Source organism: Girardinichthys multiradiatus, chromosome 11 (genome assembly GCF_021462225.1).
Source record: "Girardinichthys multiradiatus isolate DD_20200921_A chromosome 11, DD_fGirMul_XY1, whole genome shotgun sequence".
NCBI classification, from domain to species: Eukaryota; Metazoa; Chordata; class Actinopteri; order Cyprinodontiformes; family Goodeidae; genus Girardinichthys; species Girardinichthys multiradiatus.
Genome location: NC_061804.1, coordinates 38,126,299 through 38,153,282, shown reverse-complemented (window position 1 = coordinate 38,153,282; position 26,984 = coordinate 38,126,299). Strand labels below are relative to the sequence as shown.

At 41.7% G+C, this 26,984-nt stretch overlaps 1 protein-coding gene across 1 annotated transcript in view; it reads right to left on the bottom strand.

The window, feature by feature from the left end:
• Positions 1-26,984, bottom strand: part of med13a (mediator complex subunit 13a) — a 94,941-nt gene that overhangs the window by 47,233 nt on the left and 20,724 nt on the right. The window contains exon 3 of the mRNA XM_047378967.1: positions 18,830-18,998. Coding sequence (XP_047234923.1) covers positions 18,830-18,998 — 169 coding nt within the window. The remainder of the gene's footprint in view (positions 1-18,829; positions 18,999-26,984) is intronic.

The window sequence follows — 26,984 nt, the reverse complement described above, 5'->3', positions numbered from 1 at the left end:
GTACAGCCCGCTTCTCACTAACACATACGCCATCATACCAGATTGAAATCAGTTTCTTTACAAATGAAATAGTGCAGATTTCAACCTCAGTGTCTCATCAGTAATAAGATTATCACACACACCAGCTGGGGATGCTTGGATGTTGTTTGGATTGTCTCTAGGACAATTACATAAAATATCTAAATGTTACATAACGGTTTATCGACAAACTGTTCTAGGGTTTTTTGTTTGCTTTTAGTCCCCCCCCCCCCAATTTCAGATCATCCTAAAAGCCAGCCGTCTTAAGACTGTGTGATAGCTGTAATAGTTGTGAACTTAAAAGAAGGGCAGTTTAAATGTCAACAGGTGCGCGATCTGCGCCGGCCAAGTTAGCGCTACATCAGCACCAGCACCTGACAGCTGATCACCGTCGCTGCTGTCCTGCTCTCTGACAGCCACACAAATGGAGCGGGAATCAAGCAAAACCCTGAGCTGGGACAAAGTACAGCTCAGGCCTCATCGGTGTGACGGCTCGTCTGTGTACAAGGGGGCTCGCTGTCCTCTTCCCAAATACACAAACACAAATTCAGCAAACAACCACACTGTGCTGCTGCTGCCTTTTCAAACAAAAGCTCACACACCACCGCACGTGACAAACCCACACACTGCAACAAGCAGCTGCCAAGAGTGCTGGGTAAGTGTGTGTGAACGCTGAAAAAACTGATCACACACGGCACCAGGGCCGATGTGGATTTAGGGAAACCACAACAGTGATTAATGAGGAGTTTAACAGCCAGGGTGTGAAACATTAATTATTTACAAATCAACCATGGCTGCATAATATATCACAAATATGTTGTCATCGATATTAATATTGCAGAATACAGTTTGCTGTGCAATATTTGTTGGTTATTGTATTCATAGTGTCAGAAATGAAAGGACTGTTCAGCCTGTTGACCTGCTGTCTGGTGCACTGTAATGATGATGAAACAGAAAGGAGTAAAATAATGTGGATTTACGACAAACTGATCATTGCAATAATTAATAATAGGCTCGTCATCGCACAATTTTCATGTTTTTAGGGTGCAGCCCTAAAAGCTCCAGCACATAATGAAGGGTTACAGTTAGTGCAGCTACTACTTACTTTCACCTACAGTTTTTGAATTTAACACCTTAAAATCCTAATAATCTGGTGTAGTCTGAAAAATGTCAATCCCCAACTATGTGAAATGGATAGCAGGCATGGGCCAGTAACTGATATCAAGGTTTTTAAAAGTTGCTGTTTGAAAAATCAACCCAACAGTTTAAAGTCCATCGTAATTACCCCCTTTAACCACAAGGGGCAGCAGAGCTTCATCACATAATGTTTCAATGCACACAGAGGTTCTCCTGTGTTACAAAATGACATTAAAAAAAGCTCAACACATCTGTGTGTGTGTGTGTGAAATCTCAGTAATCAGTTTCCTATTGACTCCCATTATAACCACACATATTTAGGATACTGCAATCCTCACATATTATAATGCTTTTTCTATGAATACACCAAATAAATAATAGCATCTACCTTCAAAATAAAGAGAAACAGGTTTTAGGTAAAGAAAGAGAAATTGAGCAGTTTGGAAGAAGTTTCAACCATCAATTTATTAAGGTAACACCATTTTACTACTGCAGTTCTGCCATGAGCAAGAAGTGATCGCAGGCTCTGCCCAAACAGATAGACTGAGTTATTAATTAGCTAACATCAGCTTGTTCTGCTCCCAGAGTTACTCTGTAGCGCAGGAAGAAGAACTTTCACTTGAAAACTAAATGGCTAAATAAAGGCAGCGTGATCTTATATTAGGGGTATGGAACCTTTACAATAGGAAGAGCCATTTTTACCCTCAATCCAGCTAAATAAAACCTGTTTAGAGCCGCAAATGTTACACGAGCTTCTGAAAAAACGGAAACATATACATTTTTTTAAATAAATATCTGCAATAAGAAACTAGTTTTTCATTTAAATTTATTTCTGTTAGATTTTAAAATAGGGAAAAAATAAAACTTTCAAAAAGAGGATAGGTACTTTTTTTTACTTTCTATGGGTGACAAGAAAAATAGACCTATAAAATGTTATCTGTACTTTTAGTGTCATTCTGTTGTGGAGATTAAATCCAATTATTCCATTAAAAAACAGAAAAACTGCTAATTTGTTTTTGTGTTTATAATTAAAAACATTGTTGGCTCTTTATTTTTTTTTTGCCAAAATTATTAAGAGTCATTGTGGAAGGTCCAAAGAGCCACCTGTGGCCGCAGGTTGCAGACCCTGTTCTATCAAATAATAACCCAAATACCTTATAATAATTATGATAATAAAAATTATTTACAACATTATAACACCTTGTAACAGGAGGAATAATTATTGATTTTCTATTTCTCATAAAAGCAGTTAAATCCTATAAGACATTTATGCTGTTGAATTTTGGTGTTAATACCACACCGTGACATTTATGCTTCTGTTTATCCAATACAGTGAGAATCTCACACCACGTATGCATAATGCAAGCATGTCGTTGAATAATCTGCATCAGCTGATGCAAGAACATCAACAGCTACTTGATCACAGCAAAAACCAAAAAGATTACAGAGTTTAGACTACTTACATCAGCGCCCTCTGGATATGAACCTTTTTTTGAATTTTTTGAACTACTAGTGGTTCCGAAGATTTCAAATATTCTTGAACAGTATCTTTCCTGTTCCAAAAGTTGTTGCATGCTGAGAAACAGACCAGAACCAAAGAACCGATGAATGACTGGTAGCGAGGCTGAGCTGGGTTGGATTGTGACCTTTCGTTAGTAAAGGGCATGTAAAAATATTAGCATTAAGGTCTGACCTCCTTATCATCTTTACCTGTTGTAGTGATTATAACATGTAAAAAGAGAAGAAATATGCTGCATATTCCATGAAAGCTGGAGGAGTTTTGAATCAAACGCACAATAGAAGGATAACAAGATCGTCTCATTTTATGCATGAAAACTTGTTTCTTTAATCTTTATCTGGTTTTTGCTAAACGCAAAATAAAGTGCATAAAAGAACATGCTTCTGGTTGATGCTTTTTTGGAACTAGTTTTGATGAATGTCATGAGCAGGAAAGAAGTCTGATTTTTCAGTGTTTGCCTAATCGAACACCAATCATTACAGATTAATAGAAAATCTGCTGATAGTGACCTCTGGCTGGTTTGTTGGCACATCTCCAATAATCAGGTCATTTTCCCAAATTGTGTTATTAGTGGCTCTGTTCCTAATGTTTCACAACCTTCACCGTGAGTTCTTTTTCTAGTAAAGAACACGTTTCATGTGAAAACTTCACGCTTTGCCTCGGGGTCTCCTCTGCTCAGGGAATTCCTTGAGGGTGCTTATCCAGGCACACTGTCTTCGTTGCTCCTGCCTTGGAGCTCAGGTTCTCAGGGATTTATGAATGTCATCTTCCCTGCAGCGAGATCCTGCTTGCTCTTCAAAAAAAGGGCCAAACCCCAAGGTGCGTATCGAGTACAACAGCAGACTGTGAATGGCTGCATTTAAAACACAACCCATCAGCAGCTTGAGCTGATGGAAATGGAGAGGCCTGGGCACTTCCCATCTAGCTGTTGGAGGTGGTAGGCAGCATTTTCAACATGAGGAGAAAACGGGAGCTGGATCAGGCTGCTCTGCATCTACAATCCTGCATAAGTTGTCAGAACATGATGTTCGTTAACCAGATTTGTGGGAACTCTCTTCAGATTCTCATGTGCATCTCTCTGTGTCTGTCATGTACAGAGGGAGGATAAAGGAGAATGAAAAACAGCCACAAGATCGTTTAATCATCTTTTTTTTCTGTCACCGCCTTTCCTCCCACTTCTCTCTGCTCCGCTCTTCATCTGTTAACCGGCAAATGGCTGGGGCTGCTCTCTGATCTGCTCTCATCTCTTCCTCTCCTTGCCATTGCACACAGCGTTCGCTCACTCTGATCATCCACCCAGACGCTTCCCCCTCCGTCACCACCTTAAATGCAAGCGGGGGTTTTAAGCTTGGCGAGAAGACAATGGGATGATCCGGTGACAACACAAAGCAGTGCGTCAGACAAAAAACTGGCTGGTGAGCATGTTTGTCTTTAGATGGCACGCTCTGCAAGTCAGATGCAAGAGAGCAGCGGTGCCCTATGCAACGGCAGAGGGGAGGACCAGAGGAGGGGAGTCAAGTGCGGTTGATAAGCTCAACACCTGAACGGCCGGCTCTAATTAGACTGGTATTTTTAAACATTTCTCAGTGGCATGATACACATATTTTTGTAGCTAAAATAGTTTTGCTATCTGACAAATTGACAGTAGGTCACTGTAATTGTGCAAAGAAACATGATTTGTCTATGTAAATGAAAGCAGTCAGGTGAGCCACGTTTGGATTCTGTTATCTGTTTCCATGCCTGCCAGCAGACCAATGTGTGGTGTGCTGTAGCAGCAAATGGTAACGAAGCAGCTGTTCTATAGTCCTGGAAGGATAGGATGCTGTTGTATTAATTTACTTCCACTGTTGTAAGAAACGGTGTGTGAAATTTCTTTCCTATCTCTGGATTAAGGTGTCCCTCAGATTAAAAGCACTGCCGTCTGGTTTTCTCTTGGTTTTCTACTTTTGTTGCACAACTTTAATCTTCCACCTACACTGCCTTGAAAAATAATTCTACCCATCGCCATGTTACAGCCGCAAACTTAAACTGCATTATTTGATGCAATGGACCAATACAAAGCAGTGTCTAATTGTGAGTGGAAGCAAAAAATAAGTTTTATGGGTAAAAATCTGAAAAGCGTAATATGAATTTGACTATGAATCAATCCTCTGTAGGGCAACCATTTGCAGCTTTGGATTGCACCTCTACCAGCCATGCACATCTGGAATAGAGATGGGCAACAAGGACTTGAGTTTTTTATCCTGATAAAATCATCACAGCCTGTTTAGCAGTGCATCTGTGACTGCAAACAGTCAGAGCTCCACAAACACCAGTAAGGGTCTCAAAATAAAACCTACCCATTATTACAAAGATCCCTTTAAAAACCAGGTATGTTTTTATCAGTTAACAGCAGACAATAATGGCTTTAAATCATATTTTTCAATCAATTGATATTTATTACAGCTGTTGGGGTTTGCAAACATTAAGAGACAGCATTAAGAGAGAGTTTATCATTATCATTATAAATCACAATATTGTTCCCCCGCAGAGCAATAAATGATAACCTCATTATCTTGGGACTGAGATTTTTCCTCATTTTCTGTCCAGATTGGAAGGAGGACATATGTAAACATTAATCTTTAAGTCTTCCAGATAGTCAGCTGGATTTAGCTCTGGACTTTGACAGGCTTAGTCTGTATGTTTTGGGTGGCTCTCCTGGAGGAAGGTGAACCTCCACCCCGGTTCCAAGTCTTCCGTAGCCTCAATAGCTTCTCTTTCACATTTGCCCCGTATTTAAGCATCCCCGCAGCATGGTGCTGCCACCACTATGCAGTGTTAGCTTTCCACCAAACAGAGTCATGAATATAGGACAAAATGTTTTATTCAAAACAAATTTAAAAACTGTGTGTTTTTCAGTACACTTCACACCTGTGCACTACTTTATGTCTGTCTATCACTTACAGTCATAACCAAATGAAATACACTGGAAATGATCAACAGCTGAAAAGGATTCGGCGTCCCAGTTTATTTGTTTTATGGTGCTGAGCCAAAAATATGTGAATGATCCAGCTGAAGAACACATCATCAATCACATCATTACATTTCTTTAAATAGAAAAAAACATGTCCCTGAATATAACATGTCACCTTAAGTTTTTCTCTGCTGGGTTTGCTTGAAAGTAAGCGGCTTGAATGAAAAAGCTTCAAACAAACTGTGTTTTAATCTCCGTTTCTGAAAATAGAAATCTGTCGAGACAGTTAAAGCTGCAGCAGTTTTCATGAACCACTAGTTTCCTGTGCCATTCACACTTTCAGAGGTAAAACAGAAGTTGATCTGAAGTGAATAGAAAGGCATCTGGCGGCCAGCGATTGTGTGGAAGAATGGATGGGAGAGCTGCAGCATTCCACAGATGTTTGCTGGGCATGGCTGGCTATGCTCTAAGAACTGATCTCCCGTTTGGCTCATGTACACTTCCTCACCCTTTTCCTCTGAGAAAGAAAAAAGAAAAGAGCCTACTCTGTTGCTGGCCTTTTTTCTTACTTTGCTATCTAGTCGTCACTTCTAATCTGCCACTGGTGTCGGCGTGTTATTGTGATCAGGGGTGTGGAAACATGTTTTGACTGATTATGTGCTGCTGCGGTGACAGGACATGCTGGCACGGCCAAAGATTCTAGCAAGACATTAATAAACACTGTTTCTGGAACAGAAGCTTACAGTAATTAGACACAGCATGACTGGTGATAAACAGCTTTTAACCGGGACAGCGACGCCACAGAGATTGTAAGTGCGCAGTTATCTGAGTATCTTCATGGAAGGAGCGACAAGACCTTTTCCTTAAATGGTTACATCAAACCAACCAGAAGAATTTGTTTTGGTTCCATATCAAATGCAAGGTTAGAGTTAACTAGGCGCATGGGAAGTGGTTTTATCAAATGCAAAGACAGTGTCTCTCAAAAGTATTCACAACTCGAACAGCACGTCCTGTTAGGTTGCATAGTTCAAGTGAAAGAAATGATATATGGTTTTTACCATGTAAAATTTGAATAGTGTGAGTATATATTTGTATTCAACCCCCCTGAGCTTTGGACATCTAGACACACTGAATTATTTACTCATTCTTCCCGCTGGGCCGAGAAAGCCTGAGCTGTCCTGCTGGAAGGTTAAACTCTGCCCCGATATCAAAAATATTGCAACCTGTAATAGATTTTGTTCCAGGAATGTCCTGTATTTAGCTCCATCCACGTGCTCATCAAATCTGGCCAGCTTCTCTCTCTCTGCTATAGAAATGTGCCTCCACAGCATGACGCTGCTGCCACCATGTTTCACTGCAGGAATGGTGAGTTCGGGATGATATGCAGTGACAAACGTTTTCACCACAGATGTGTTCTGCAAAAAATCCATGTTAAATTCCAGCATTTTCTTCCACAACTCATAGCAAACATTAGTGAGCAAGGTCAGGGAGGAAGATCCACGGGTCAACTCAGAGAAGCTAACGAACCTTAACAGAACAGCTGCTTTTATGCTGCGGTTACAAACAGGTGGTCTATTTACTAATCAGGTGACTCTGAAGGCTATTGGTGGTACTGGATTCTACTCAAGACAGTCAGTAAAGGGGGTTGAATATAAATGCACGCAAAACTTTTTTTTTTAGCAAAAAAAAAAGGTTAAAACAAAGTATAAAATTTTAGCTTAATCACATAAAATCATCCAAAACATGCTGATGTTTGTGATTGTAACAAGGCAAAAGTAAAATGTAAAAGCGGTATGAATACTTTAGCAAGGTACTGCAGCAAAATGTTATTTGTGAGACAACAATAACAAATAAAAGGGAGGCAGGGCAGAAGACAAGGTGAGCATGATTAACAGCAGTGAATCGGGTGATATCATCTTTCCTCCAGTCTAGCCACCTGACCACTGGGAAAAAACAGCACAGCCTGCTGCCAAAGAGACACCAAAAACACACACGGCATGGAAACACACCGGCTAAAGGGCCAACCTCTGCTTTACACAGGCGACTGTTAAGCCTGGCACTTTCCCCACATGTCTATTACTTTGAATTGATTTCCTTCTGCCACAAATGGAAAGCAGGCTGACTTTATAAATGTCAGATTAGACTTGGAAGGGAGAGAGAAATAGGAAGAGATAGAACGGCATGTCCACACAAAAAAAGAGAGAAGAAGAAGAAATCCGATCCACAGAGAGCGGATCATAACCACACACATCTACAGCTGGAGGTGAATAAAGATGATTCTGACATAACCCTGACGTCGGGTCAGGTTCCAGCCGCACAAACTGACACATGTGCACACCATTGTGTCTCTGAAGCCCCTGCTGTCAGTCAAAACGTCCCCGGCTCAGTCTGAGATACAACTCCTGCTCTAAACAACCCATTTGGCAACCAAATCCCTATTCTGATAGAGCAGCTTGTGAAGCAATCAGAATATCGCTCCAGTTGCAGATGCTTTCAAAACCTTAAGATATATTATTTAGTGAAATGAACAGACTTAACAGATATTAGACTTAAAATGTGTTGAAAACAGTATTTGTAATTATTTAAAAGCCATGAAGTCACAGAAACGTAATGACATGCAGTACAGGTTATGAGGTTGTAAAATAATTGCCAATTACTTCAAAATAATCCGTGTTTCGCAAGTAAAATTCAGAGATAACATTATATGTACAGCAAAGATGCTTCACGCCTCTTCAGAGAGACAACATCTGACTCCACTGCACTTTTCAAATGGTTACTGATGACAGAATCAATATCACTTTACTGCCATAAATACTACATGAACTACAAGTAACCACTTGTACTATGGAAGAAAAGAATAAATGATGTGCTGTATTCTACTGCAACCCTCTAGTTGTTTTTTTTTTTTTTCACAAGCTGGGAATACAAAGTGAAAATACTTTTGGCTTGCAACAGATCGGTTCATGCACCTGAATTTCCAGATTTCTCACACGCTGCAAACATGTGCAGAGATGGAGCATCTAAAGAACACAAAAAGGATTAGCTTTCAATGCAACCATCTGTCTGAACCTCTGGATTAAGACACTACAGTCAGAATCATGGTTTCTTAGAAAAGGATGGAGGAAAAGGGAGGGGCAGAAAAGCAGGGAATGACAGCTGATGGATTAACTATGACAAGTTTTTCAGACCTTCGTTGGCCCCGTGCTCTGCGGTAGCCTCTGAATAAATTCACTGGAAAGGATGTCATTTTAATTCAAAACAGTACATCGATGGAAGGGACAAATAAAACCTCGGTGAAGTAAAATTGCGCACCATTTCAATCAATGAATTTTATAAATAAAAACCATTTTGATTACCTTTAAAAGTGATATATATTTTTTAGAAAGGATCTCCCTCGCAACATACGGGTCAAGCTCCAGGTCACACATTCCGACATCCCGGTATTCCTTGAGTTCCTGTTCTAAAGACCATGCAAGTGCGAGAGCTGGGGAGCGGGTCCTGAGGAGAGGGGTTGACTTGTTCGGTGCGACTGGTATGTTTGCACGGTGGCCCACTAGGACTGATGCACACTTTCTCCTGGCTGCATTTCTTGTGCCTGATGTGCCAGCTTGATGCCGAGTGGCTCGCATGCCTATTGTGGACAAGCATGTTTGAAGACCCGTCTCTGTGTGTGTTTGTGCGGTGCTGGGAGCAGGGAGGGGATAAATTTAGCACTTTAGCCCCAGACTGGAGGCCCTTTATCCTGCTCTGTCCTACTTATCCGAGTGCTGCTCTCTGCGTCCGCCTGCCACGAGGACTCACGCGTTCACCTCCCAGCATTCCATGCAATCAAAGCGTCCCGTTGTTGCAGCCATGTGCAAATGTTTTTGTATGCCTACTGAGTAAATGCTTACATATACACTGCTCAAAAAAAATAGGGGCACTTAACCAATACAATATAACTCCAAGTAAATCAAACTTCTGTGAAATCAAACTGTCCACTTAGGAAGCAACACTGATTGACAATCAATTTCACATGATGTTGTTCAAATGGAATAGACAACAGGGGGAAATATTTGGTGATTAGCAAGACACTCAATAAAGGAGTGGTTCTGCAGGTGGGGACCACAGACCACTTCTCAGTACCTATGCTTTCTGACTGATGTTTTGGTCTCTTTTGAATGTTGGTGGTGCTTTCACACTCGTGCTTGAGACGGACTCTACAACCCACACAAGTGGCTCAGGTAGTGCAGCTCATCCAGGATGGCACATCAATGTGAGCTGTGGCAAGAAGGTTTGTTGTGTCTGTCAGCGTAGTGTCCAGAGCCTGGAGGCGCTACCAGGAGGCAGGCCAGTACACCAGGAGACGTGGAGGAGGCCGTAGGAGGGCAACAACCCAGCAGCAGGACCGCTACCTCCACCATTGTGCAAGGAGGAGCAGGAGGAGCACTGCCAGAACCCTGCAAAATGACCTCCAGCAGGCCACAAATGTGCATGTGTCTGCACAAACGGTTAGAAACCGACTCCATGAGGATGGTATGAGGGCCCGACGTCCACAAATGGGGGTTGTGCTCACAGCCCAACACCTTGCAGGATGCTTGGCATTTGCCAGAGAACACCAGGATCGGCAAATTCGCCACTGGCGCCCTGTGCTCTTCACAGATAAAAGCAGTTTCACACTGAGCACATGTGACAGACGTGACAGAGTCTGGAGACACCGTGGAGAGAGATCTGCTGCCTGCAACATCCTTCAGCATGACCGGTTTGGCAGTGGGTCAGTAATGGTGTGGGATGGCATTTCTTTGGAGAGCCGCACAGCCCTCCATGTGCTCGCCAGAGGTAGCCTGACTGCCATTAGGTACCAAGATGAGATCCTCAGACCCCTTGTGAGACCATATGCTGGTGCGGTTGGCCCTGGGTTCCTCCTAATGCAGGACAATGCTAGACCTCATGTAGCTGGAGTGTGTCAGCAGTTCCTGCAAGATGAAGACATTGAAGCTATGGACTGGCCCGCCCGTTCCCCAGACTTGAATCCGATTGAGCACATCTGAGACATCATGTCTCGCTCCATCCACCAACGTCACGTTGCACCACAGACTGTCCAGGAGTTGGTGGATGCTTTAGTCCAGGTCTGGGAGGAGATCCCTCAGGAGACCATCCACCGTCTCATCAGGAGCATGCCCAGGCATTGTAGGGAGGTCATACAGACACATGGAGGTCACACACAATACTGAGCCTCATTTTGACTTGTTTTAAGGACATTACATCAAAGTTGGATCAGCCTGTAGTGTGTTTTTCCACTTTAATTTTGTGTGTGACTCCAAATCCAGGCCTCCATTGGTTAATAAATTTGATTTCCATCGATGATTTTTGTGTGATTTTGTTGTCAGCACATTCAACTTTGTACAGAACAAAGTATCCAATGAGAATATTTCATTCATTCAAATCTAGGATGTGTTATTTGAGTGTTCCCTTTATTTTTTGAGCAGTGTAGTTTACATGTATTCATAATCAGTACCCCTGGTGAGCTTCGGCAGAGTGGACTTGTTCTATAACAGTTTGACTTGTTAATGATGCTCGAAGTTAGACAAAAACAACAAAGCGCACAACAGACTAAACATATTTAAATAGAGCGGAGAAGCAATCTGAGGCTTCCCTGATTGCAGAGCAGTTGGAATACATTACAGATCCAGTAAATACACAAAGCATGCCGAGCGGACCAAGAAAGATTCTCTCCTTTTTGTCTAGATCTGAACTGGAACATCAAAGCCAACAAGATTTAATGTTGCTCTCAGATTCTCTAATGCAGCCAATTAGGAACAACTCAACGAGTTGGTCTGCCTAAAGGCGGCCAATAGACCATGAGCATCCCGCTTCACCTTGGAAACACACGATCCCAGCGTGCATTTCCCTGCTGCCATGACAACAAAGAGGAGCTCTCCCTTGCTCATTCCCACACTCCCACCGTCCCTTGTGTTCCCCTCTATGTGTCTCCTGAAGGCAGTCTACCTAGCAGAGGAAGGTCCACTGAAACTGCCACGCTACGCAACCTGGAGCCACCTGTACCCCAGACAGAGAATTACTTGCAGCTGTATCAACACACGCTGCTGTGTAGTTCACATGAAAAACAAAGGCTTACAAGAGGTGCATTGTTTTCACTATTACCAGACCAATAAAAACTGAGCTTTAGGGGCATCATATACCTGCTTTCTCCAATCAAACAGAAGCAAACTCTGCCTTTAATCAGACTCATTTTAACAGTTTTAGTTCCTTCAAATGTTTGCTGCGTGCTGCTTACCAAAGATATCAGGCGAAAATGAGAAGGATTTGAGGGGAGGGGTGTGAGAGATGATGTAAGAGTTTATAACCAGGCTGAGGTCTGGGGTTGAGGTTATGAGCACCATCAGATGACTATGTCCTCCACCAACTGGTGGCTTTGGATGATGCGCAGTAGCTGTCAGATGAGCAATGGGGTATCCAGAGATTTGGTCACCCAAGAACATTCTTCAGCAGCTATCAACTTTAGCTGCTAAACAAGTGTGGAGTGGTACTGAGCACCAAGGCTGATGACTTCTAGTAAGAATAAGCTGTGCATTTGTGCAAAATCAAAAATGGGGAAATAAAGTTAGCAAATATATAAATATCATACAGTTACTGCTAGAGGATAACTCCAGGGTGTTTCAATGATTTTGTGTTTATACTACAATGTTTTACATATGGTCAAATAAAAGACTTACAGAAAAGAATTCAACAGCCTTTCTTGTGAAACATAATCTGCATTTAACCCACAGTTTGCTTCTTACAAGCTAAAAAACAGATGCACTGATCAATCTGAATCTGTCAGCGATCCTACACGTGTAGAGTAGAAATTTCAGACTTTACCACATAAAAAAAAAGAATTATGAACAGAAGTTCACTGAGAATATATCTGTAGCCTCAAAGTGTAAATTCCTAAGTCATATTTGACAAAATGTTCAGGCTTTAGATATTGGACGTGGAAAAACTACAAACTGGAGGCAAGGATGGGAAAGGGGGAGAGACAGAAAGATGGAGGGAGGGTAGGGTAGGTCGGTAGTTAGGAAGGAAAGACAGTACATTCAGATAAAGGAATAGGGAATAGATGTCTTAATGTATTTGTTCTATGCTTATCCAGGTCTGGAAATTAGTGGAATCAAATTCCATACTTTCCCTGACTGCTAAGGGACCCTGTTATCCTAATATAAAATACTGAAAAATATAACTTTTCCCTCTATTCATCAAATGCATCAAAACTAAGACTAAACACTACCACCATATTCGCTCTATAACATATGAAACAATGTTTCTGCATCTACAGGTCCTTCTCAAAATATTAGCATATTGTGATAAAGTTCATTATTTTCCATAATGTCATGATGAAAATTTAACATTCATATATTTTAGATTCATTGCACACTAACTGAAATATTTCAGGTCTTTTATTGTCTTAATACGGATGATTTTGGCATACAGCTCATGAAAACCCAAAATTCCTATCTCACAAAATTAGCATATCATTAAAAGGGTCTCTAAACGAGCTATGAACCTAATCATCTGAATCAACGAGTTAACTATAAACACCTGCAAAAGATTCCTGAGGCCTTTAAAACTCCCAGCCTGGTTCATCACTCAAAACCCCAATCATGGGTAAGACTGCCGACCTGACTGCTGTCCAGAAGGCCACTACTGACACCCTCAAGCAAGAGGGTAAGACACAGAAAGAAATTTCTGAACGAATAGGCTGTTCCCAGAGTGCTGTATCAAGGCACCTCAGTGGGAAGTCTGTGGGAAGGAAAAAGTGTGGCAGAAAACGCTGCACAACGAGAAGAGGTGACCGGACCCTGAGGAAGATTGTGGAGAAGGGCCGATTCCAGACCTTGGGGGACCTGCGGAAGCAGTGGACTGAGTCTGGAGTAGAAACATCCAAAGCCACGGTGCACAGGCGTGTGCAGGAAATGGGCTACAGGTGCCGCATTCCCCAGGTCAAGCCACTTTTGAACCAGAAACAGCGGCAGAAGCGCCTGACCTGGGCTACAGAGAAGCACCACTGGACTGTTGCTCAGTGGTCCAAAGTACTTTTTTCGGATGAAAGCAAATTCTGCATGTCATTCGGAAATCAAGGTGCCAGAGTCTGGAGGAAGACTGGGGAGAAGGAAATGCCAAAATGCCAGAAGTCCAGTGTCAAGTACCCACAGTCAGTGATGGTCTGGGGTGCCGTGTCAGCTGCTGGTGTTGGTCCACTGTGTTTTATCAAGGGCAGGATCAATGAAGCTAGCTATCAGGAGATTTTGGAGCACTTCATGCTTCCATCTGCTGAAAAGCTTTATGGAGATGAAGATTTCATTTTTCAGCACGACCTGGCACCTGCTCACAGTGCCAAAACCACTGGTAAATGGTTTACTGACCATGGTATCACTGTGCTCAATTGGCCTGCCAACTCTCCTGACCTGAACCCCATAGAGAATCTGTGGGATATTGTGAAGAGAACGTTGAGAGACTCAAGACCCAACACTCTGGATGAGCTAAAGGCCGCTATCGAAGCATCCTGGGCCTCCATAAGACCTCAGCAGTGCCACAGGCTGATTGCCTCCATGCCACGCCGCATTGAAGCAGTCATTTCTGCAAAAGGATTCCCGACCAAGTATTGAGTGCATAACTGTACATGATTATTTGAAGGTTGACGTTTTTTGTATTAAAAACACTTTTCTTTTATTGGTCGGATGAAATATGCTAATTTTGTGAGATAGGAATTTTGGGTTTTCATGAGCTGTATGCCAAAATCATCCGTATTAAGACAATAAAAGACCTGAAATATTTCAGTTAGTGTGCAATGAATCTAAAATATATGAATGTTAAATTTTTATCATTACATTATGAAAAATAATTAACTTTATCACAATATGCTAATATTTTGAGAAGGACCTGTATAGTAAAATACTCCTGAGACTTCTATGTGAAAATCCCCAACTGAAGTGTTTTTTTTTTATTGCATCTAAAGCTTAGTGTGGTTCAGAGGAATTTCAATGTACAAACAAATCCTGAGAGTTTAGTGGTCAAATTCCAACAGTGCATGCCTTTCAAAGCAGGCAACGCAAAACAGTTTCTGACCTGCTCTTCAAAAGCGCTAGGAGGTGAAGCAATGATAAACTATGTTATGCAGTCAATTTACTGTTTCTAAATTAAAGAAGAGGAACAAGATGTGTCACAGAACAGTGAGTTTTAATCAATGTACAGTCAAGAAGAGTTTTAAAAGGACAACAAGAGAAGGATATCCACAGAAGTTAAAATAGATTTTCATTTCGTCAGTTCACTAATCTCTGACTGGTCAGCAGACACACCAGGCATGCTGCATATCATTCACTGCAGCTGGGGTTCAAATGAACCTCTGCAAGAAGGTTTTTCTTTTACAGCAACAAATAAAATCTGGTTAGCACTAAATGTAAATTATTAAGCTTTTGAAAAATGTCGAGAGGGAGAAAACACTATTGTTTCTCCTATTTATCTCCTTGTTTTGTTGTTCTGTATAGTGTATCTGGCTGAGCTCTGTGTGCATGGTCCTCATCCAAACTGTCCAAATGTATTCAGTGCTTCATCATCAGCATGGTGTCTTCCTCGGGTCGTATTTCTCAGATGGACTGTGAAAGATCATCCGGTGGCTCTGCCGTCTTTGGACCCGTTTGCATCATCTTCAACATCACACTCATATGGTTACACTTCATCGGGAGAGTGACTACCTTCTGAGCACGATCAGATGTGTAATATTGGTGGGTTGACTTCAACAGCCCATTTCGTGTGAGGTGCCTCTAAACTTGTAAATCAAGCACTGAAAGGCTGATCTGAAAGACGTTTTTCTCACCTTTTACAAAAAAAATAAAATAATGTTCTTCTGTTTACCTAGATGGACAACTAGATCAGACAGAGGTGTCTGAAGCTCCAAAGATTTTTATGGATGGCAGAGACAGGGCCGGTCTGATCCAATATTGGTATTGGACTCGATACCGTCATAATTCTTGAATTGGGTTTCAGGTTGAGGCCACAATCCACTGTCTTGTTTTGATGGAGTTCATAGTTTGATTAGGTTTAAAAAACTTGTTGCGCACTTAAATAGAACTATTCATATGAACAGCTGAGCCTCCTGTCAGAGGAGGGCCTTTCGCTGCACAGAGAGCACTCTGCTGCTTAGCATCCACTTCTTCAGAGATATTTCAGTACTGAAAATGCAGACATCCAAGATAAATGTTTATTTGTTTTGTGAACATTTGGAGTGATAGAATTTGTTACATAGCTGGATTGTTACCGTCATAATAACAAGGGAATTAATTTGGGAGCAACAAAGAGCTTTCACAGCAAGGGGAAAGCTAATTGGAATACAGAAAATTTGTTGTATTTATTTATTTTTACTTTTAACCTCAATCTGCCAGGTAGCATAAAGGATATAGAAGTGTTAGCAGCATGTTGGAAGACTTAAATACAAGGTTACAAATTACACAGAAAGGCTGTAGTTGCATTTTATGATCCTAATTGTTCTAATCGCTAAAAATTGCTGTTAAAAACTATTTGTTTAAAAAATGTCTCTATTAAATGTTCTAGGCTTTGCCTAAAATAATGAACTACCATTCATACGCACACAGTTAAAGCTTTAATGGTGAATAATTAACTGCTAAGAGCAGAAACGTTTGGGATTTTGTTGCTGAATGTAGCAGCTTGTCCAGTTCCCTGGACAGTCTATGGCCGTGTTTACACGACAATGAGCCACTGAATACGTTTTTTTTTTTTGTTAACACATCAGTAGAGATGTGAAGATGGTGTACTCCCCTGCCACGCCACTAGTTGGCGGTTCTTTGAAACTGAACAACGTGCAAACACTTCCTGCTTAAAAAACAGGGAGAAAATGGGCGCAGCGCTGATGGTGTAGGGGTTAAGCGCGCAACCATATACAGAGGCTACAGTCCTCGAATGGCGGCTGTCCTGGGTTCGAGTCCCGGACCCGGCGACATTTACCGAATGTCTCCCCCTCTCTCTACCCCTCTTTTCTGTCTAAATAAAGGCCACTAGTGCCGAAAAAATATCTTAAAAAAAAAAACAAAAAACGGATAAAATAAGCACGTTGTTGAGGAACCACTGTTAGAGTTAGCAGCTCAAGTACTCTGCAATCTGTACTGTTATTGTTAACATCATCTTCTTCTTCTGTGGGTTTGAAACTGGTCGGCAGCCGTTATGTTGTGCACATTAATTTCTACTGATTACTGTGCATGAGCCAGTGCTTTCCCATAAGAAAGATTCAATTTGTCCCGTCTACAATACAACAGAGACCAAGACGTTTTCAAACCGTTACACCCAGGAACCGCAACGACAGCACCGTTGTCATGTAAACCAACAGTAGAAACGCAACTAAACTTTTCCCCTTTCACTAGAAAACGTCGTGTAAACGGCCTACGGCAACAGAAAAAAGTCTTTTTTTTACACCTTCTGAACACATCATGTTTATTAGGGTACAATATTTTCTGCTGCTGTAACTTTTCCTGATGGGTAAATGCATTTACTGTTCATTTTCGGCCTGAACCCTCTGTCTTATCTTTGTGGTTCTTTGAGTATCAAAATCTCAGTGTGGTTACAGTGGATGAAACCAAAGCAGAGAGGAAAACATTCTTAACAACAACCGAGATTCGGGGTTGCACTACTATTTATAACCTGCCCAGTCTGCTTTGTGACAGCAGAGGGGGATGAAGAGAATGGCCGAGGGAGGGAGAGCAGAGAGAGAGAGAACCAGACCGGCAGAGGGTGGCCTGTGAATTCCAGGGAGAGGAAAAGACCATTGTTTATTTTCTCCCTTGACTGGGGCCCTCTGTAATCAGTACAGTAGGTAAAATAGGCAACAGGGTTTTAGCTTAACATGTGTTAAGCTAAAACGTGTTCCAATTTTATCATAATTTTTTCCTATTCTTGTCCCTTTTTCAAGTCTTAAATCATCACTCAAGTAATATAACAAATATCCCTTTAAGAAAGAATCCTTGTTCAGAGATTAGGATTAAGCTAGGCTACATTATACGTTAAATCTCTCCCTAAACTGGAATTTTACTGAACTGTGAATCTGGGTGAGAGAAGGAAAACACCAAAGAGCACACACTCAAGGAACCATGGAGAGTAACAGAGTAAAGGTGCTTGTGTTGTAAAAGAATGACTTTCAACTTCCACCATGCAGGAAAAAAATCTAATCTGAGTGGACAGAAGGAAGGAGAGGGGCAAGGAAAGGAAGAAAAGAAGTAAGGAAGCACTGAAGTAAAAATGAAGGAAGGACAGAAGAAACTGACCATAAGAGGAAGACAAAAGGAAGGCAGCAAGGAAGTAATGAAGGTAAGGAAAAAAGGAAGAAGGAAGGAATAACTCAAATTCCACGCTTTTCCACACTGCACACGAACCCTGAGTAACCATTTAACAACACAATAAATCATAAAACAAGGTACAAAAAAGGTTGTGCAATTTGCTCCATATACCCTGCAACAAACCCATCAATGCCAGTATTTTAATATAATGATGCCCACACACAAGTGAAAGGAAAATCCAGCCAGAAAACAAACAGTAAACTCTGATACAGGCAGGCTGTGAGCTGAGCAGTAAACAACCCTGTTCAAGTCTATAGCTCCCTCACCACTCTCTCAAACACGGCATATCCAGCTTTCTTATCAAACACTGTCCTGCTGCTACATTTACACAAGAATTAAACCTGTGGCATAGTGTGCAAGTAAGATTTTCGAAACTATCTAAAAACATATTTGACAGCAACTGATTTTCAGTGTGGAGTCACTGTGAGAGGGGAGATGTCAAGAGCAAATGCAAACAGGCAAAAATGAAAAGCCACCATGGCCACAGTTAGTACACAAGAACTGCATCTGTTATCAATAAGCCCAGGCACTGACCGTAAGAAATCCAACTCGGCAGATAGCGACAAGGAGGATGGCTCAGCCACACACATCAGTACAGTAACGGGGAACGTATCAGGAAGACAATATTACCACTACAGTTCCTCTGTGCTTAATATTTCAACGCTTATATCACAGAGGTTGTGTAGAGCACTGGATTTTTAAGAGCTGATCTGCAAGACCGAACAGTTGTACCAGGCCACATCATGGTCTAAATATTCTAACATGGTTTTAAACAGCAATGAGGAAGAAAACAGGCACAGTGACACAGATGATCCACCATACCTCTTGTTGATGGGCTTCTCGTCCTTCTCGTAGGGTTTGACAAACCACTTGCCGATGCGAACAAAGCTGCGATTCATGAGGCAGCGCTCCAGCAGGTTGTGGATGGCTTTGAACAGCAGAGTGCGGCACTCGTAGGAGAGGCCGTTCTCCCACAGGTCATCATCCTCGGCTGGAAGAAGGAAACACAAAGAGAAGTGTAAAAATACACGAGACCATAGGAAAGCTTTGACCTTTCTTGTTGGGGCCAATCTTTAGCTGTCAGTAAGAAATATCTCAGCCAAACAACGCTTGCCTTAAGAGCAGTGAAACAAAACAGCAGGAAGGATGCTGAAAGATTGTGTTGTGAGCACGGCCACAGCAGCACACAGCCCAGCATTCAATGTGGCTGTGTGTAACATTTAATATCAGTCTCTAACTCAGTGCAACCTGTTAGACATGTCAACATATGAATAAATCTACATTAGGGGATGGACAATAATTCCATTTAAATATATTATAAAATATACTGATATTTACTGATGCTCTTAAGGAACCAACAGAAAATGTAAAAGTAACAAACTCAACCATAGCGTCAGTTTGTAAACATCGTTATCACTATAAAAATAAAATAAAACATCGCCATAACTATAAATGTTGCCAATCCCTAACTCGCATTTTATAGAGATGTTTGTCATCAGAATCTTCCAGCAGCAAAAAGAAGTTAAACACAGCATTTATCTCAGATCAAACCTTGTGGGCTAATAAGAAAACTCTGTGGAGCGTGACGTTTCGGGACACCTTTATGAAAGTAACAGCCTGTTTCCTGACATGCAAAACAACCAGCCTAAAGGCAGCATTACCAGAAAATGACATGTAAATGACAACAAACAGGCTTACAGACAAAGAGAGGTCAGGTAGAAACCTGCTGCTGCTCTCTTTAGAGGTTTGGAGGTTGCAGATGCTGCCTGTTCTTCCATACACAGGGGTTTGATACAAGATGTTTGGAGACAAAATATATAGTTGAGCAGCATCCTGCTTTTGGTCAGTGGGAATTAAAGAACAGGAGTTTCTATTCTGGCCTATTTTAGCTGTATTCCATCCAGATTGAGTGTATTCCATGAGGAAAACTGAGCATGACAGCAAATCTGATGTGACGGACCTTGTAGCTAAGTCAGGTTCAGCCTTCTTGCGCTAACAAACAATGATAGTAAAAATGAAACACGTGATGATATAGTGTGACCAACTCTTACTATGCAGCATGCTGCCTTTACGCCCAACCAACCACAGACATTGTTTCTACACTGCTAGCAAGCTAGTACCGTTTAGCCATCAAAAGGCAACACACACAATGCAAGATTCCAGCTACACCTGCACCTTGTGCACTGTGTGAAAACTACAATTAGGTACAGCGGGCTGAAAGAAAAACAGCAGGAGATGCCTGGCTGCTTACAATAAAGAAGTGTGCCATTAGACCCGTATCAGTCTTGCTTTCTGAATCACATTCTGCGCTGGCCTGAATGCAGGTCTAATCTCATTAACAGCCACTGCTCACATCTTACAGCACTTAAGCTACTTTCAGTCAAGTCTGCAGCCAACATCTCCCCAAGTCTGGCGTCTCTGCGTGAGCTTGGTTATAATAAGTACAGAGAGCGACCTGCCCTTCATGGCGTTCACTAGGAGCTGAGGAGGCACAAGATGGCCCACAAGTGACTTAATCAGGTTCACTGAATTAATAAGTGAACCCTCTGTCTTTTGATTTAATGTGACAATTGGATATCTTAAGTTCAAACCAATATCTCAGACATGCTGGGTTCCTACAAAATGTTCATGCCCAAGTTCCAGGCTCTTCTGGACTCCAATCAGCAGACCCGAAGGCCTATTTAATGTATGAACAAAAAACTAAAAAGCCCACCAGAGAGTTCCAGCAGGTAGTTCGATTAGGGTCAGATTTTAAAAGCATGACCTGCAAAAAAAAAAAAAAAAATCACAGTAAGCAAGGAAGGAAAGCAAGACTGTAGAGGAACCCTGCTAATGCTTAAACGTTTTCAAGGAGAAAAATAAACAGGCTAACCTTCTCCTAGAAGCAGAAAAAGCTGTTCTTACCAAATGTAGTAACTTTTACACTGATTTCCAAATTTTAGAAAATGACCAAACTGTTCTTTTAAACCCTGACAAGAAAAAACAAGAACTAAATCCATTCAAATGCGGAGTCTGATAGTTTTTAAAGATGACAGAAAAATGAAAGCTTTGTGTTTCTAGAGAAGCCCTTTAGCCCAACTCCAGTGAAGCTATTTTGAACAGCTCTATCTAAGTAGACACAGCAACTTTAAGTAGCCATAAAACCCCTTAACAACAACCAAAAAGCAATGTGAGGCTTGCTGCCAAGAAACGGGGGCTACGTGCACAACAGTGTCTGAGAGAACCAACCTAATTCATCAGGTGCAAACACATCATGAAGGGTAAGATCCGGAACACAGAAAAAGCAGTGCAAAGGCAGGAAAAGGGAAGGAAAACAGCAATTTCCTATTAAATATTTACAACACTGGCTAAATAACAACAGAATAAAGCCATTTACCTTTCAAGAAATGTGGAAGTAAACAGAGCATGCAGAGAGTCAAGACCTTTATTTTAAACTAGGTCTGAGTTAAGTGATTTAGCAGCTGATGTGGCCATCCTGAGACACAAGGCAGACAAGGGGGCAAAAAGTCAACAAGCAAAGAAAGTTCACTCCTTGAGGCACTCATGATGCATTAAGAAAAGGGAAAGATAGGGCAGATTCTTGAATCCAACTCTGTGAGGCTGATATCGTCCACATACAGGGAAATGGTGAAGGCGGCATGACTCATATCTATGACAAGAAAGACATCAAACCAGCATTTAAACCTAGTCATTCTGCAGCCCTCACTCCCTTCTCCATAACCTGGCAGAAACCTCCCTGCCTTTTCCTGGCAAGTCCATGTCTGCCTCTTCTGAGGCCCTCCCTGTCGCCTGTTACTCCTCAGTCCCTCCCTTCAGAAACAAGAAGCCCTGAGAGAAATAAAAAAAGAAAAAATAAAAAAACACAGGCGTCTGGTTTACATCAAATGTTCCTAACAACCTCATGTTCGCTGTGCGAGGCCCGTTGTGACATTCGCCACTTCAGACGTCAGTAATGCAGCAGTCGAACGCAAGCATTTGTTCTCATGTAAACAAAACAACGGTGATTAGAAAGGACGATATCTGTATGAAGGGTTCTACAAAGATGCAGGCAAATAAACCCAGGCATCCGAGGGAGGAGTGACTGCAGGGCAGAGATGGAACTTTTTCATTTTTAATAGCTTCAGGTTTCATGGGGACAGAAAGACACCAACTCGAAAATACTTTTAAAGCTTGAATCCCCGAACATGTTTGTTGACCTTATTGCACTTGTCTGCACAAGTCCCCGAGCAACAGCCATTAGTCTTCTTTGGGAGAAAAAAGCAAGAACAGAAGTCTTAGCAGGCATTATCGGTAATCCACTTCAAGCATCTAAACATGCAGCTGCTCAGGAGGGTTGCCTAAATAGCTACTTAAGTTTTCGCTCCCATAAGTAGAAAAATACATCCATGTGAATACGCTGTTGCTTTAAGAGGGGCAGAGTGTCCCTTAAGCCAATAAATGTGGCTGCAGTAACTTAAATCATTTTGTTAGGAAGACAGGGTTCCCCCTGTTTCAAAATTCCATACTTTTCCAGACTCATTTTTCCTGTCGGTTTTTGTAACATTATTTGAGTATAAAACATTGGTTGTTAATGCCCACCCAGCAAATAATGAAACAGCATAGTGTTGAAATTGACTTCTGATTCTGACGTGTGGCAAGGGCTATTAGCAGCTTTTTTCTTGACATCCAGACAAACTTTAATCGGTACAAATCTGTTATGTTTAGAAAACTCCAGGCTAAATTATCCAACATTAGATACAGATAACATTAAATCACAGTTTTGTGAGCGGTGGGGAGAACAAGTCTTTAATACACTGCTGATTTAGCAGGTTTTCACTTGCAAAGAATGTAGAAGTTTTAAATTTTTTATCATAGGTACTCTTCATCAGTGAGTGATGGAATCTAAAACAAATGCCCAAAAAAATTCATTGACTTCTCCTTTTTTAAAATTTGTTTATTTACATTTGCAATTCTCCAATATGCACAAATAGAAGCAAACAAGGTTACATGCTTTTCAAACCTGCTGCATAAATCCCTAAGATTCTGGCTTGCTTACACATCTGAGTGTGCATGTGGTATGGAGGTGGTAGATGGTGGGAAGTGGGCAGAGCAAGGGACTAAAGATGAGCGACCTCGTTTAGACTAAGATTTATGGGCTCCGGTGGTACTTGGGACACTTTCATGTCTCTGCCTCCTCTGAAGCCAACCCAGATGAGCTGACCTTTATAAGAGCGCTTAAGCAGAAGTACAGCAGCACAATAAAGAACGCTCACATCTGCAGGATGGAAACACTGTATGAAATTTGCCATGCCCTTACAGAACAAACATTCAAAATATTTTCCAAAATGATTTGTTTTTGTCTTGTCTGATAAATGCTTTAAACCTAAGGGGGAATATGGCAGGTGTCTTTCTCTAAAGTTGCTCATCTGTGTATAAGCAATTAGAGCAGCAGTCAGTCATTAAACAGCAAGATTAATGGCTTATGATCAATGGTGCTCAGGGGGATTCAACCCAGGCTGGCCAAGAAGTACTCTCTTTCCCTCCACTTTAGCCTCCTGTTTCTCCTTATCGGCAAGGAAAGAGAGGGACCTCTCTGTAAAGTCTACATTACTAATTAAAGAATATTTCTTCAGCAAAGATGAGGGAAAAAAGGAGAGAGAGAGAGAGAGAGAGAGAGAGTAGGAGAGGCAGACTACACCCGTGGGCTAGGGCTGTACGCATGGTCGAGTCTCTGCGCTGTGCCAGCCAAAGGAGATCCATCAGAGAGAGAGAGAGAGACTGGGAGAGGGAGAAGGAGATGGAGCGAGAGGTAAAGAGGAAAGCTGAGGGTGGTTTCACAGGCTGGAGATTAGCCCTGAAAAATTGATCCCCAAGCACAAAAGCCATCGGCCACTTTTTCCTCCCAGGAGCTGGTCTAGGTTTATCAGCTCATCAATCTCTGCCTTTACACACTGGAGTTTAGAAGATCTTTGAAAGGAGCGGGGAGAAAAAAAAGAAGCAGCAAAACTCCAGAGCTAAGGTTAACCAAGTGTATCTAATTGTCTTTGATGCACATCCTCAGCCTCGCGAGCCCTGTGGAAGGGACAAACAAATCTCTATTTAATGCTTCTGGCCATACTTTGTTCATGGAGACGGCTGAGCAATGTGTGGAGAATTTAAAATTTCTGCCTCACTTTCACAGCTTGTCCAACTCAATAACACTTGGAAATTCCAAAGAGTGAGTGGCATTTCTCCTTTCTGAATCCTTGCCTGGGGCGTTCGCTGGACTAAAGTGCTTACATCGCGTATTACATCATCGCAGGACTGAATCTGTATCACAGTTGTCGTGTGTCATCACTTCTGCCAGGGCTCGGAGAGAGCACATATGTCGGTACAATCTGCACAAAGGGATAGCAGGCGCTGAGTCAGGCGTTTACCAACCAATTGCACTTTACGTTTATCACACAGTTTATATCGCACTGACTGAGACCACCACTCAAACACGTTTTACAGATTTTAATTGATTTCACGTCCTACAACTACAGCTGTCAGTGTGGGAACAGTTTCTTTTTAACATGTTCAGCAAATAATGGGACACATGGAAACACATCTGCTGGTTTAGCTACAGGACTGCTGAGCATGCAAGAACAGAAGCTCATAAAAATTAGCAGCGAGGTTTGCCAGGATGTTTGTCCCTAAGAAGTTTCCTTGTCATGTTTACCCCAAGTATTCCTTACACAAATGTAGTCCTTATTGCGCATTTATGAGGTGAACTATTACAGAGGTAAACACATGTGTTGGCATCCCTGGTAAAGACGGTGAAAAATGCCTGTATTTTTCATGTTTTCGATAGTAGGTAGACAGGATAGAGGGCAAAGAGAGACATTTGGCAAAGGTCACCACGTCCAGGACCCGAACCCAGGACAGCCCCATCAAGGACTATAGCCTCTGCACATGGTCGCATGCTTAACCCCTACACCACCAGCACCGTGTCCTGAAAATGCAATCCTTGAGTATGTTTATTACATGGGGAAAAAATCTAATGTTAAGACCAGTTTTCAATGGTTACAGGTACCCCTGCTGCCAATACTTTGCACAATCCCGCTTTGCCTTTAAGGTATCACTTGGTAGTTGTTCTATAACATTTGACAAGTTTGTTTGATACAGAGAGAGTAGTTGTCCATTCCTTTCTGCACAGTCTTTGGTCATCTCTCTTCTGCTTACTCCACGGGTTTTCAAAAGGATTAAGGACTGGACACTCCATTCCAGTTTTGTGATGGTAGGACAGAAAAGGTTTTTCTATTGGCATGACTCCCAAACTACTGGTTGGAATGGACTCTGAACATTGTTAGGCTGGGGTAAAAACAACATGACTTCCTCAGTCCTGACAGCTTGTGAAAAGACCAGATGTTCACACTAACTGGCTGGGTGTTTTTATTTTGTTATGGAAAGACTAGGGATCACACCTAACAACTGGACCTGCTGAAAGATCACAGACTACAGGATTTATCAGACCAACTAAATAAATCTGGGCGCATCAAACTCTTTTCATGTCAACAGTCTGAAGAAACAAACATACCAGCAAGTGGTGGCTACAGAAGATATTCTCTTCACAATAATAAAACAATTATGCAGTGACGACTAATTGTCACTTCTTTCTGTCTCTTGTGTCGTAGCGATGCTTCAGCTGCTTTCTGTGATCTTCCACATCCTCGCCTATGTCAGGTGTGGAGATCTGCTCCATCCAAACAGGCTGAATGTAGTCATGGCATGTAAAATGCGACTTTCTGATTATTAGATTTAAGTACCAACAAATATTGGATTCCAATCAGTCTTTTGCAGTATAAATATTGCTGATGATATATTTGTGATTTAGTGTGCACCACTAGTGGCAAGACAAAATAAATGAGCCTCTGTGTTACGGCATGTACCACAGGGGAGGGAGAAAGTCTTGGATTATTACTAGGGAGACTTGAAACTATGATCAACTTAAAAACTTGAGTGTAAATGAAAATAATGCATGCATTTTAAGGGTAATTGTTAGGTTCAGCAATAAATGTGTTTCCCAATTGAACTAAAAATAAAGATTGTTTTATCAATGTGAGATTATACTACTGCCATAAAATACTTTTATAAGGCATTTTCCACACTGTTACCACAGATCCCAACAAATTGGTTGTATGTCAGTATATGCTCCCATATTTGCTGTCAGCAAACATCTGCATTATCAAAACAGAGCTTTAGATATTTTTCTGCTGCAATGAAAGCAGTTCAACACGTTTCTCTTGAAATATCTTCAAAGAACAGAAAAAACTGGCCAACCTGGCAGAAAGTGAAACTTTCAGCTAACATGCCCCGCACAGACTACTGAAATATGCCCTTTGGAACTAGATGTTCTGCCCTGAGGTGCAAGACAGAGCCCCTTTTATTTTACCCTTGATTCAAATGCACAGAGGAAAGTCATGACAAACAAAACAGGGGAAAAGAACTGGTGAACTTAGCTATAAGCCACAAAGACTCCATGATCGAGAGACCACTGGCAAAGACGATAATCAATTCCAGATGATATCAAACCAAGTTAGCACAGTGCTGCTATTATTAGCTTTTCTTCCCTTCAATAAATGCATGGATCTCAAACAATGTTCGTCAAACTGGTGGAGGAGACCGACAACGTTAATGCAGTCATCTCCCATCCCCCACTTTGGCATCCCTTTGGCAATCCCAGGAGATTGGCTGTAGCACCCAGTAATGAATAGATATGGGGACTCCAGTGGCCAGAGTAGAGATGGTGTAGTGATAAAATGTTATAGGCAGCAGATGACTCCCTGTTCCTTTTGACCTTCCCCTTCATGTCCAATAATTTCTCAGCTTTATTATTAAAAAGCCAGACTTAAGCATCCATGTGTCTTTGACGTAATGCGGAGATGAGAACATCACCTGACTTCCAATAATTTGTTACAAACTGTATAGTGTTTGCCTTCAAACCTTATCAGAAACACAATGAGTGATTCCAGTGTGG